Below are 15,194 nucleotides of genomic sequence, written 5' to 3' on the forward strand. Positions count from 1 at the left end.
ACCCACAACAGACAACAGTGACCCACAACAGACAACAGTGACCCACAACAGACAACAATGACCCACAACAGACAACAGTGACCCACAACAGACAGTGANACAACTAACTAATGACCTCTGACCCTAACAGTACTAACACTGTCTGGCCTCTAAAGGTTCTCTTCCTGTATACAACTAACTAATGACCTCAGATCCTAACAGTACTAACACTGTCTGACCTCTAAAGGTTCTCTCCCTGTATACAACTAACTAATGACCTCTGACCCTAACAGTACTAACACTGTCTGACCTCTAAAGGTTCTCTCCCTGTATACAACTAACTAATGACCTCAGATCCTAACAGTACTAACACTGTCTGACCTCTAAAGGTTCTCTCCCTGTATACAACTAACTAATGACCTCTGACCCTAACAGTACTAACACTGTCTGACCTCTAAAGGTTCTCTCCCTGTATACAACTAACTAATGACCTCAGATCCTAACAGTACTAACACTGTCTGACCTCTAAAGGTTCTCTCCCTGTATACAACTAACTAATGACCTCTGACCCTAACAGTACTAACACTGTCTGACCTCTAAAGGTTCTCTCCCTGTATACAACTAACTAATGACCTCAGATCCTAACAGTACTAACACTGTCTGACCTCTAAAGGTTCTCTCCCTGTATACAACTAACTAATGACCTCTGACCCTAACAGTACTAACACTGTCTGACCTCTAAAGGTTCTCTCCCTGTATACAACTAACTAATGACCTCAGATCCTAACAGTACTAACACTGTCTGACCTCTAAAGGTTCTCTCCCTGTATACAACTAACTAATGACCTCTGACCCTAACAGTACTAACACTGTCTGACCTCTAAAGGTTCTCTCCCTGTATACAACTAACTAATGACCTCTGACCCTAACAGTACTAACACTGTCTGACCTCTAACGGTTCTCTCCCTGTATACAACTAACTAATGACCTCTGACCCTAACAGTACTAACACTGTCTGACCTCTGAAGGTTCTCTCCCTGTATACAACTAACTAATGACCTCTGATCCTAATATTACTTACACTGTGTAGAACTACCCACTTCTGATCCTAATATTACTTACACTGTGTAGAAAGTCTTGCCTTTTACCCTAACAGTACTATCCCTGATATGACTAGTGACCTCTGAACCCAAACAGTTTTATTCCTGTATAGGACTACTGACTTCTGACCCTAACAGTACAACAGACCTAAGACACTAACAGTACTATCACAGTATATGATTACTGACCTCTGACCCTTGTACTTGACAACTGACCTCTGACCCTTACAATATAATCACTGTATAGGACTACTGAGTACTGACCTCTGACCCTAACAATTCTAGTGATATTTGTAAATTGTTGTTGATATACTGTGAAATTAGTAAGAATACTAGCCTTTGTCACAGCAGTACTTGTGCCGGCCACTGGGACTGTGATCTTCCTGTCCCAGTGATGTGGTTTGGTACTGCCGGAACCATCCACTTAACTATACACGTTCCACTTGTAATAGTTCATTTTAGAACACACTGTGTTTTGCTGGAACATATGAACAAGCCTATGTCATTTCCTGCTAGCAATATGTCCTAATGCACAGATTTTAAACCTGATATTTTATTTACTGTAATACACAAAAGATGCATATTGTATAAATTGCTATAACAATCTAAATAAAATCATTTTTAATGTGATGGATGTCAAAAATCTTCTGATCCCCATCCTTTAACACTGAAAAATAAAAGTGACCGGGGAAGCAAGCACTGTATAATTCTACATGTCTAGGATGTGTAGTGCAGCAGATTGTTTAAAAAAAAGACAAAGTTTACAGTTTTAAGTGTAAGTTTTATTCATTTGAAATTTCATTTACAACATTCATTTTCACAAATAGCTGTCTGAATACAAGAGTTACTACAACATTACAGAAAGTACGGTAGATGTCCACAAGTTTTGATATCATAGTTATTTTGCAGTAACACCTCTATCTGTATCTATTCATCAGCTATCTAATAGCTTATGTCTGTACCCATTTACATTACTGGGTTGTACCAGCAATAGACCAACATAGTGGAACCTAATGTAAACTGAGACTCCGACAATCCAATATCTAGTGGTACATGTATAACACTGTCGAGTTCTCACCAATCTAATATAATGGTAGGAAGACAAAGTTTATATATTCAGAATTTGTATTAGACAATTAAAACAACATTATGAAAATCAAACAGATCTTTCATCTTGAGATCCTTAAAGCACATGTTTTCCTAACACATCTTAATACATCATATTCCTTTTCTTGTTATCAAAACTAAAAGACATGTACCGTAACTATCATTAACTATAATCCACTATATGATAATTACATCAATTTGTCCTAGGATTTTTTATCAGTATTAGCGATCACAGCCATTTATTATTGCCAAACATAGCGCTGTAAAACAGTGACGTGATAATCATTGGCATGATACAGCTACTAATGAAGGCGGTATCAATGCAGCATAATGCGCCGTCAAAAAAATAGAAAACAAAGAAATGACATCATCAATCAAACACAGATTGTCATTAATCTATAAGTTGTCGTAACCTTATATCCCCTCAGAGTCCAACATTAGACTGTTCTGTGTCTGATCTGGACCCAGTCCATATTGTTCAAAAGAAGCTAGAGGTTGAAGTGTTTTGGAAATCCTTGATAAACACATTATGAGCCAGATATGCATGTTTAGTGTAAATGACATTATCACTGACAGAGCTGTATTATTATTACAGTGGTAGTCCACAGTACACTGTATGTAACCTCTATGGTAGTCCACAGTACACTGTATGTAACCTCTATGGTAGTCCACAGTACACTGTATGTAACCTCTATGGTAGTCCACAGTACACTGTATGTAACCTCTATGGTAGTCCACAGTACACTGTATGTAACCTCTATGGTAGTCCACAGTACACTGTATGTAACCTCTATGGTAGTCCACAGTACACTGTATGTAACCTCTATGTACCATACATGGAAACCTGCATAACATCTATACTGCAATAACAACTGTTTTATTCCTTGATCTATACACTATTTTTACACCAGTATTTCATATTAACAGTTTTTTCTGAAATTCTAAATTAACATGCAGGGTTTCCTTGATCAGTAATACCTTTAAAACTTTATTTCCATGTAATTTTATCTAAGATCAGTAGGAAAAACAGTCAAAATCTAGAAAAAATACTGTTCTGATTTTATTTTGTCCCACGAATTAAAACCTGCTGGTAATAGATTCCAAAGGTCAATAGTAACAGTAAGTTCATTCTTCTTCACTTAATACGAGGTGAAAGGTCAAAAGGTCATTTATAATACAATTGTTGAAGAACATTTACACATTGTAGTCCATATACACACAACCAGCATTAGTGGCTGTTAATTATTACTGCATGGGTGCTGTCCTGTAGCCCTAGAGGTCATATTGTACTAAAGGTCAAGTTCAGCTAAAATACATCCACTACAATCAAACATACAAAAACTGTACCCCGACAAAAACATAAGGTCTAATTATATGCTTATACAAGTATTCCTCTTAAAAATGTGTTTGTGACACACATGTACATACACTATGTACATACTGTCAGTGGTGCACAGGTGTTATCAAAGTTACAATGCTCCAACAACAAAACTTCCCCATACTGGAGGTTTTTGTAGAATGTGTTAACCTAAGGTTTTATAGTGCATTTAGCTTTCCTGGTATGTGTATTACAAGCTGATCAATAAATGTGTCATCAGCTATATCTGTCTCTTTAGAGAAATGAGAGCTGGTTTGCCTGAATAATCCTCCTACTTTTGTACACATGTGATCTACATGTAAAGCCTAGAATAACTCTGGTGTAAAAACTGATATAGTAAATATCTGAACTGTAGTCTGGAGACATGAACCTCTTTAGACAGCAGCAGTATCCATAATGCATCAGTTTTATGTAAAATTTGATAAAGTATACTATGATGTCCTTATTTTGGTGTAAGAAATATCATTATGCAAAAACATGTCTTAAACATCACATTTCTAAAACTAAATTACAAAATGGTGTGAAGGGACAATATATACAATATGAGACTTGATATTGTCTCAACGAAGGAACACTTTGGCAATGTAGTTGGTCCGCCATGATTCAGAACGATTATAGGAATATACACCACTTTTGTGTCATGTAAGATTTATAGTCAGTATAAATGTGGTTGAACAAATATGTGAAATATAAATCTAGTGTGTGTGTGTGTGGCCCTTATGATGGTGAGTAAATGGGGACTATTGTTTATAACAATTTTGCAAGTGCTATCAAGTAAAAGCCTGCGATTATACGATGCAAAGTTCTGAAAATATACAATGTAAAATCTGATATTATACAATGTATAAAGTCATATATTATACAATGTAAAATCTGATATTATACAATGCATAAAGTCATATATTATACAATGTAAAATCTGATATTATACAATGTATACAGTTATATATTATACAATGTAAAATCTTATGGTATACAATGTATAAAGTCATATATTATACAATGTAAAATCTGATATTATACAATGTATAAAGTCATTGATTATATGATGTAAAGTCTCATTTTGTAAAATATAAAGTCTGATATTATACAATGTATAAAGTAATAGATTATACATTGTAGAGTCTCATATTATTATACAATGTAAAATCTGATATTATTCAATGTATAAAGTAATAGATTATACATTGTATAGTCTAATATTATACAATGTAAAATCTGATATTATACACTATATAAAGTATTAGATTATACATTGTATAGTCTCATATTAAACAATGTAAAATCTGATATTACCCAAATGCAATATACAATATCTAAAGTCAGAGATTATACATGGAAGTCTGAGATACAATGTAAAAATGTCAGATATTATTCAATGTAAGTGGGATATCATACAATGTAAAACCTTATATTATACAACATATATTATCTGATATTATACAGTCTGGACCTATAAATTCGGAGCAGATACAGTGCAATGTAAAGCCTGAGATTATACATTGTAATATAATTATACATTGTTAAGTATGGAAGTATACAATGTAAAGCTGGAGATTATATAATGTAAAGCTGTCCTGATTATTACTGATGATTGTACAAAAATAAACATTTGATGACATATGGGAACCCTCAGATCAGGAGATAGGTACTAGATGGCCTGTGACTGAACACAGAATTTATAAACCAGCTAAGATGGTGTTCCTTCATCACAACAGATTTCGAGGTCAATAACCTTTTAAAGACATTTTTTTTCAATTTTGAAACTGAATTTATCTCTAATGGATCAAATGGATGTTCCAGAAGACACGACTTGATAAAACATCCTGTTAAAGTTCCTTATATCCCAATATCCGAGTAGTATAGAGGCTGACTGTATAGAGGCAGAGGCTTGTGTTGATGGCATTGTTGGCATTCTCCTTATATTGGAAGGCACTTGTTCACTGTTAGTCCTGATTGTATCATGAAAAGGCACATGAGGCCCGTATGAAATATATTTTCCTGTATGCATATATATATGAATAGATATGCACAAAATATATAGATATATATGACTGAGACACCCCTATCAAGAACTACAACACTTTTTCTTGTGATGATTCGTGTCCTCTGGAGTTTCACCTGGTCGGATCACATGCAGCTCCTTTCGTAAAGTCATGCGCCCCATCGCTTCCTCATGCAGCACACGTGCCATGTCTTTGAACATGTCATAAACTCCTTCGTTTTCCTTACAGGAAATGGAATACACACCGGACAACACGTCACCACACTCACGGATAAAATTCTCAATGTCAGCCTCCGTGACCTTGTCATCACCATCACAGTCGGCCATGTTTCCACACAGGAATATTTTGGCACCCTCAGCATTCATGACAATGTCTAGGATGTACTGTGACAGGATAGTGAACGTGTCTTTGTTGAGTACACTATAACACAGGAGGGCCGCGTTCGCTCCACGATAATAACTAGACCCAATGAAACTCATCCTCTCCATACCTCCCGTATCCCACAGCGACATCTGTACAAAGATAAAAGAATAATAGAGATCATACATTTCATTTTGATTTTCCCCAGAAAAGAAAAACATGCAAACAGTATGCTTGACAGTCATGCACAAATACATAACACTGAGTAACCCACCTGAGGGATCCCCTTACCACTGCCAAAAACCGTAAGTGTGCATTGTAAACATGTGATAAATCACTTTTGTAAAGAAACCCGTATTCTGCAGAACTTTTACAAAAACACAATAAAAAAGAACTTAACAAAAAGGAATTTTCGAGTTTCAAAATTCTAACAGGTCAGTCTAAAGCCTGGACCTCTGATCACAATCTGGTCGCGCTAACCAACTGAGTTATCTCGTCAACAGTGGTTCCCTGGCCACAAGATCATGTAAGTCTAAAACTGTATTAGGTTTTGACTTTGCCAATCACAAACGCTATGAAAAGTGATATTATACATGATTGGCTAAGTAAAAACTTAAGTCTATGATTAGGACCTGGTCCAGTAAATCTACAGTTACATCCAACATCCAACATCCAAAACAAAACAAAATTAAAGGGAGGTTACTGTACAAAAACAAAATTAAAGGGAGGTTACTGTACAAAAACTAAATTAAAGGGAGGTTGCTGTACAAAAACAAAATTATAGGGAGGTTACTGTACAAAAACAAAATTAAAGGGAGGTTGCTGTACAAAAACAAAATTATAGGGAGGTTACTGTACAAAAACAAAATTAAAGGGAGGTTGCCGTACAAAACAAAATTATAGGGAGGTTGCTGTACAAAAACAAAATTATAGGGAGGTTGCTGTACAAAAACAAAATTATAGGGAGGTTACTGTACAAAAAAACAACATAAGTCTTCTGTGGAAATTCTTCAGTGTTTTGCCTGCAATGCGGCAAAAATCCTTAAAATACTGAATGAAAGCTTATCATGGACTTGGTTGCTGACTAAAATGCATCAAATTCAAAAGGGCAATAACTCTGTCAAAATCACAGAATCAGTATGTCAGCTTCACAACACCATATGATATTGGTTAAGCTACTAAATTCCAGCAAACTAGCTGGAAAACAAGACACTAATTGTCCAGACAAGATGGACAAGCTCCAGTATGGCCGCCTCATTGCTGAGGTATAATATCTTTACTTCTACACAGACATACCTTACAGTAGTAAATGTATGTCAATATTCTGGCATCATGTGATCCTATTTTACCAAATTGACCACACACCCTGTGTAAATAGAGTCAGTAAAGTAACATCATTATTCTAATTTATGCTATAGTATTGTGATAAGGAAGGATCCAGATGGACATGGTATAAATCAGTGTTGATGGCGGTACAACTGATACATGACCTGCAAGTAATCATCCTGGTAATGTGCTAGCCCAACGGACAGGGTAGAAACCTGACGACCAGTGATGGGGCAGGAATCCTTAAATCTGACAGCGTAGCTGATGAGGCAAGAACCCTTAACCTGACAGCCCAGCTGCTGTAGCAACCTCTCTATCAGGTGTATGTGTTACTTATATTACAGTCTGTAATTAATTACTTAATTAATGGGGATCTTGTGTAATTACATCCCACTGGGAGGGACAAATATCTTTAATCCATCAGGTTTTACCTAATATCACTATCAGGTTTTAGTATACATGTAGGTGATTAGTATATACTTCTATCTTATCTAGGAATAGTTATTTATGATGAGTTATTTCTAGTTTAAACTCACCCAGAATGTGAACATGCGAGACATATCTTGCGGGGCATGATACATACAAACATGCGATACAATACTGGTATAACAATTGTAAGGTATAATTGGGCAGTCACCCTTTACAAAACTTACATTTCAAAACTTTCAAAATGGCAAATAAAAATATTCAAATTTATGTATACATAAACACAACGTTATTTAAGTCTGAAGTGAGAATGTATGTGATGAGCAGAGTCTCTGGTGTATACTGGTGTATACAGGACAGACACAGGATGGGCTGTGTTATACCTACTCTGTCACCAGAACGATTCTTCCTCACATCAATCAACCTCCATTAAATATAAATAAGATATGTGTTCACGTTTCATAGGAAAGATTTATTTTGCAGATAAGTTTCTAAATGTAAAACAGAAATAAGAAACAGTTTCTTTAGTTTGCCATAAAAATGTACAAACTTATGATAAAAAGTTTGCTATAAAGTTATTTCTCTGTTGACTTGTGTGCACCACTTACAGTAACACGAAGCTGTGTAGTTAATGAGCTATTACGTTTATCTTACTCTACAAGAATGTTGATAACTGTTAACATCACTACACGGATGTTGATAATTGCTTACTACACACATAATTGTATTTATGACCTAACAACTTGTACACATACTATGAATAATACATTACAAGGAACATAATAGTATAAAATGTAACATTTCTGTAGGGAGTTGACTACAGTTATACATTGTAAGTAAGTTATTCTAGTCTAATCATTGGTGTTCGCACCAAAACCTTCACTTCAAGCGTTAACATCCATAGAATTCATATCCATTGAATTTATTATCCAAAGCATTGAAAATCCATAGAATTGAAATAAATAGCACTAAAATCTATACACAATCTATCATTAAAATCCATACCATTAATCATTGAACATCCAAAACATAAAATTCATAGAATTAAAATCCACATAGCATTAAAATCAATTCTACTTATCATTAAATACCCATAGCATTAAAATCCACATAGTATTAAAACCCATAGAATTAAAATCCACATAGCCTTAAAATCCATAGAATTAAAATCCACATAGTACATGTATCAAAATCCATAGAATTAAAATCCACATAGTATCAAAATCCACAGAATTAAAATGCACATAGCCTTAAAATCTATAGAATTAAAATCCACATAGTATCAAAATCCATAGAATTAAAATCCACATAGCATTAAAATCCATAGAATAAACACTTACACAGTAATCATTCTCACTGTCAAATCCACAGAACCAATAAAATACAGTCCTACGTGACCACTGCTTTCCGACTGGGACCTAACCTATCTATTGTAACAGGACCATAATAACAGAAAAGCATTAAAATCAAAACTATTAAACTGTATTTTACTTGGGAGGGCTTATTACCAGATAAATACAGTGGAATTGGACTTACTTTTACATCCATTCCATTAATTTTAAATAGTTGACTACTCTGATCCAGCCCAACTGTCGACTTTTTTCCTGTTTCCATGGTGAATGTGTCGTTCATGAATCTGCGGAATATGGAACTCTTGCCGACTCCGTATTCTCCACACAGAATTACTTTATAGTTGGGCGGTCCCGAGGCCATCACTGGTCTGTAATACAACAAATAGCGTGTTAACAGTAGCAAATGGAACAAACTGATTGATAAACTAACATATATATAGGGTATCTCGCCAACCTACTTTCTCTTGCCCTTGCCATTGGCACCCATTTTTATATGATCGGAGACGGTGAGGTGGCATTAAACCGCAAACCAAATATAAACAAATAATGTACACATAATTAACAAATGAAAAAAACCTATATACAGCATGTTAGGTCCACAATACTCAATATGTTTTAATCCATGTTTGGATTAACTCACCAGAACAATGCATGGTTCAAACTATCTTCGGCGATAAACAAACACAAAACAACATTTGAATAACATTAGCAGTAATAAACAGTGACCAGTTTTTCACGATATTTGAATATGAAACTTTGTTGAAACTTCAAAATACATTTATCACATTATGATCACAAATGAGCACTAGATGTCACTACAAACAAACACAAGAAAGGAGGATCCTAGACATGGAAAGTTGATGTAAATACCACCTAAAAAGATATATCAGAGGAATACCTACTCCATGGCTAATTACGATGTCAGTACAACAATAGTTGTCCTGTTGGCTGTCAGACACATCCCCACATACCAACAATGTGTCAGTGTATGTATACTTTACATCCTCATCAGCAAACAAACTACAGCCGTCACTTCCTCCTCAAGGACTTCCCTTACACCACTATTGATCCAACAGGTTGTGCGACTTATAGGCTTACTTAGATATCACAAACTACAGCTTAGTTAGAGCTCCTCGGTATGTACTAATCTCTGAAGACCTCTGAGTTTACAACTTTACTTAGAGCACAAGATGTACAATTTTACTGAAGAGCTCAGAACAACTAGTTTTAGCTAGAACTCTGGGTGCACAATTTATAGTTTAACACATACAACTTTACACAACTCCAGATGTACAGCTTTAGTTAAGAGCTCAGAATATGTACAATCTGTCAAATAAAAGGATCAGCAATTGTAAAATATTTACTTAACCAGGACAGAAACACTTGGTCAAAAGCAGTACTCACCCTGATAAGCTTTAGTGTACACAAAGTCAGATATAACTGAAATGTGATAATCTCTCTCACATTTACTGTAGAAAGTTCAACACAGGTTTAGTGGACCTATCACTATCGGTGACAATAGACTACAGGTTATCCGACAGGTACATACTAGTGTTAAGAGTAAACACAGACTTGTCTAGTCCAAGGTTTACATATCATCAGTATGATAGTTGACATCAAGTGAGAAAGTATAAGATTATGTGAACACTCTGTATAAACAAATGTATATTGACATTTCCGTTTTGCTGCCTACAAATAAATCCACCAACTGACATCCTAGTACAGCCTCTATATGGGAATGTTATTGTTTTAGTCTTTCCATCATACTGGTAAAGTAAATGGGACCTCCAACTTACACTCAAATTCCTGATAAGTTGTCGCCTTAAATTTGCACATTGACCTCATGAATCTAATTTCATCACCTTACACATCTCCTGACTATGATGTACCTTCATGAAGTCCACACATGAAATGGTAGCAAAGACATGCTTCAGAAACATGTATCACAATGTATTTTAGTATTTGAGGTCAAGGTCAAATATCAAAAAGTAGATTTAGGTCACAGTGACCTTTCTTTATTTCAAAACATTCAAACCTTGATGCCCATTCATGAAACAGTGGCTCTAGAAACCTCAATCAGCATAGACAGACAGACACCCAGACAGACCAAACAAGTACTAACAGTATTGTATACCCACAACTTCAGCCTCAGCAGGTGTCTATTTCCTTTGTTGCATTGAATGTAAATATATTGACAGAAATGTATCTATTTAACTTTTATGATAGTATGCAACACAGTTCCATTCAAACTACCAAACACGAGAATATGTTTCAACAAAACCATCTTGTGTGACCATTATTGCTGTTAAAAATGTAGCGGAACTGGACTGGTCGATAGTCGGCGACCAGATAACTCAATTGGTAGAGTGTCCGTCTAGAGTTTAGAGGTTCGAACCCCGGTCTGGCTGTGCATTTTTCCACTCCTGTTACAAACAGTTGTTCCCACAACATTCCTGTCTCAGCTGTTCTGTAACTGCCCATGTAACAGCCTGGTTTTAATTGACATTTTTTTTTTTAATAAAAGCAACATTAACTTAGTCCGCCCAGATTCTTATCTAAGAAATCACATCATACACACAAGCTCCATCTGTGTAGGTCAAGGGACATCAGACATCAGACAGAGAACAGCTGGAAATGTTGTAAAAGGTTCAGATGAACTAATAGAACTTAAGCTTTACATCATTCAGTTTATACTCACAAACAAACACGTCCTGATTTACATATTCAGTTAACATGCTTTAAAACTGGTATACCATCAGTCTTAATACCAAATAGTGTAAACATTCAGTTTATATACAGAAATACGGTACAGGAAGGAATCCAGATTGAAAGTGAAATATATTTGTTCTGTCTTTTAGAGATAAGAGAACCAAAGTAGGTCATATAGGTACCAAACATGTAGTTCAACAGAGGACATCCACTACCACTGATGGTAGGAAAATAGGGTGCTATCTTCAACAAATTCTAACATCAACATTTCTTAAAGGATTTTGACAAAGAACATACTGAATGCTGTTTTTATCTTCAAAAGATGTAAACACACTTTAAACAAGGATATATATAGAATGTAAATGTAGGTCAGACACTACAGACTTGCCTGGTACTCGACAGCCCCTACCACAAACAGGTACAGTGATGGTCCCCACGTTACAACCAGGGGGGAGGGTAATGATGATTGCACAATAATCTGTATCAATGATAACTGCACATTATACTGTATAAGAGAGGAGATGGCAGCGGGGGAGGTTCAGGGTACAGGATTGTAGTCATTTGTTCAACAAACATTCTTGAATAATTTCCAGACTACTGGTGATAATAAGTCACAGATGATCACCACCACAGCCTGTATAGCTAGTTGGATAATCAGAGATACATTATTGTATATCCTTGTCTGTATGTTGCCAGTCTTTCAGTACACTTACATCACATCATCATTGCCAAAATAGTTTTTTTATGATTACAAATATTTGCACAGGTAATCCTTCAAGCCTTCAAAACAAATCTATGCAGTTTATCAAAATCGCATGTAGATCTATGATAACATGGGGACCTGGAGGCCAGCACCAGGCGGTGTACATTCAAGTACATAAGGAGCCAACATAACCGGTCAGGCCATTCTCAAAGTGTGGACTGAATCATCTACACAGTTTATGGTTGTGTCTTCTAATTCACAAATTTTACAGACTTACCACTTGGACAACAGTTCAGCCTCAGTAACAGGTCATGGCCTGGTGTCTATGGGTGAGATCCTGACTGGAACTCTGACACAGTACTACAGCAGGACCATGGCCTAGTGAATGTGTCAGTGTTGTTACACACACTTAATGGGAGACATGTGTAGACTGCGCGTAGTAACACTGGTGCACACACAGATCAATGCTGTACTCACACTGGGAAATCATTATATCTCAACACAAACTTAACTCAACTGTACTCAACTGTGTACATGTGCAGACCACCCATAATATAGTCATATACAAAAAATGCTATAAAGCAACAGGTTACACACATGGACACAAAACACACCTACATATAGAGAAACTACACACATGGAAGCTGCATATAAGGATGGTATATCTTTAACTGTAGACCCATCCTAACTCAGCAGGGATAGTGTTTTCTCTTACCCTGCAGGGGCAGGTGTATCCACCCTCGGGTCGAGATTCCTCTATCTCTCACCCCCTTAGGGTGAGAGCTTCTATCAGATCCCATTACATTCCATGAATGGTCAGTGGTTTCAAACGTTATAATTATGATGTCAAAATGCTTGGGCCATGGCATTTACAGTATCAATGAATGCCATCTGAATTTAGTAGGGTTCTACAGAGGCAACACCATACAATATATAACCATGTGTATCGAAGTCTGATTTGTGTAAGTATGACACTCAAACATACACAGTTCAGACACCCAATTCAATCAAAATATTCTAATGGTTACCTAGATACCAAACATGAGAAAATTCAGATAATGTGTACATCATCATTCTCAAAGTGTCATTTAAAGTTTTCTTTTCAGGAAAAATCAAGTCAGTAAATAGTCGCAGGTGAGTACATACATACCCAGGAGAAAATCACCGTCCCTGAAGTAATGCCATCAAAAGTATACACCCAAGTCATGAGAGCGGTACACATTACAATAATCTGACTTATAAAGGTCGAATTGTGATAATTTACTCGGTATTTCATGTGAGACAGGTTTTAGATTACATCAAATATAGTTATCATAACTTATGGGTGTAAAAACTTGGATATATTCGTAAAGCATTTATATGTTGAAACTGAAAAACATACTATTTACAGTCATAAATGTGACGAGTCAATATATTTAAAATCACACTAATATCATATTTTCTCCAAAGTGTAGCCCTTGATAGGACAGTAATTGAGATTACATCACGATCATTTGATGTCTACACAATAGACATGGCTGCTAACAACGTAAATTTTGAACAAATTAATGAAATAGAGGATATATATATTTAAGGATTCCTGTCCCACTGCAGACAAAACAAAAGAGATTTTTTTTGTACACACAATAACTTCCCCTTAATATCATATGGATATAATTGTAAAGGACCTGGGCCATCAAACTACCACTTAGCACTGTAAAGGACCTGGGCCCTCAAACTACCACTTACCACTGTAAAGGTACTGGGCCATCAAACTACCACTGACCAGGTAGGTGCTGACCAACCCTTCAAACTACCACTGACCAGGTGGGTACTGACCAAGCCTTCAAACTACCACTGACCAGGTAGGTACTGACCAAGCCCTCAAACTACCACTGACCAGGTGAGTACTGACCAAGCCCTCAAACTACAACTGACCAGGTAGGTACTGACCAAGCCCTCAAACTACCACTGACCAGGTGGGTACTGACCAAGCCTTCAAACTGCCACTGACCAGGTAGGTACTGACAAAGCCCTAAAACTCCCACTGACCAGGTAGGTACTGACAAAGCCCTAAAACTCCCACTGACCAGGTAGGTACTGACAAAGCCCTCAAACTACCACTGACCAGGTAGGTACTGACCAAGCCATCAAACTACCACTGACCAGGTAGGTGCTGACCAAGCCCTCAAACTACCACTGACCAGGTAGGTACTGACCAAGCCCTCAAACTACCACTGACTAGGTAGGTACTGACCACGCCCTCACACTACCACTGACTAGGTAGGTACTGACCAAGCCATCAAACTACCACTGACCAGGTAGGTACTGACCAAGCCCTCAAACTACCACTGACCAAATAGGTGCTGACCAAGCCCTCAAACTACCACTGACCAGGTAGGTACTGACCAAGCCCTCAGACTACCACTGACCAGGTAGGTGCTGACCAAGCCTTCAAACTACCACTGACATTGTCACACTAAAGGTTGGTACAGTCACACCTTGGGTATATTGCAGGGTGACATCTGGAGTGGTCCAGGGGTTACACTCACTGTAGCTCTCTGCACCCCTGGTTTATGTCATAGCAACATTGAAGGCCCACTCAGTGGGCGCCACCGTGTGGATTCTATGTCCACACGTTCAACAGAGTCTGATGGTGGTGTGGTGTGGTGGTGTGGTGGTGTGGTGGTGTGGTGGTGGTGTGGTGGTGTGGTGGTGGTATGGTGGTGTGGTGGTGGTGGTGGTGGTGGTGTTGGTGGTGGTGGTGGT

General features: G+C 36.9%; 1 protein-coding gene and 1 long non-coding RNA gene across 4 annotated transcripts in view; both read right to left on the reverse strand.

The window, feature by feature from the left end:
- Window positions 1–1,836: 1,836 nt before the first annotated feature.
- Window positions 1,837–4,444, reverse strand: LOC110443687. The gene is made up of 2 exons (XR_002462139.1): window positions 3,008–4,444; window positions 1,837–2,974 (listed from the first exon to the last, which is right to left on the reverse strand). It is a non-coding gene; the product is annotated as an uncharacterized LOC110443687 (long non-coding RNA).
- A 92-nt stretch (window positions 4,445–4,536) lies between these two features.
- Window positions 4,537–15,194, reverse strand: part of LOC110443693 (GTP-binding protein ypt1-like) — a 20,654-nt gene continuing 9,996 nt past the window's right edge. The window contains exons 1-3 of one of the 3 annotated variants that reach the window (XM_021488089.1): window positions 9,937–10,072; window positions 9,219–9,402; window positions 4,539–6,082 (exon numbers count right to left, since the gene is read on the reverse strand). In XM_021488089.1, coding sequence (XP_021343764.1) covers window positions 5,633–6,082; window positions 9,219–9,402; window positions 9,937–9,941 — 639 coding nt within the window. In that variant the 5' untranslated portion in view covers window positions 9,942–10,072 and the 3' untranslated portion in view covers window positions 4,539–5,632. Of the gene's footprint in view, window positions 6,083–9,218; window positions 9,403–9,936; window positions 10,073–15,194 lie in introns of those variants that run through there. The other 2 variants (XM_021488072.1, XM_021488081.1) reach the window with 2 other exon arrangements.

The sequence above is a fragment of the Mizuhopecten yessoensis genome, unplaced genomic scaffold (genome assembly GCF_002113885.1).
Source record: "Mizuhopecten yessoensis strain PY_sf001 unplaced genomic scaffold, ASM211388v2 scaffold1961, whole genome shotgun sequence".
NCBI lineage: Eukaryota > Metazoa > Mollusca > Bivalvia > Pectinida > Pectinidae > Mizuhopecten > Mizuhopecten yessoensis.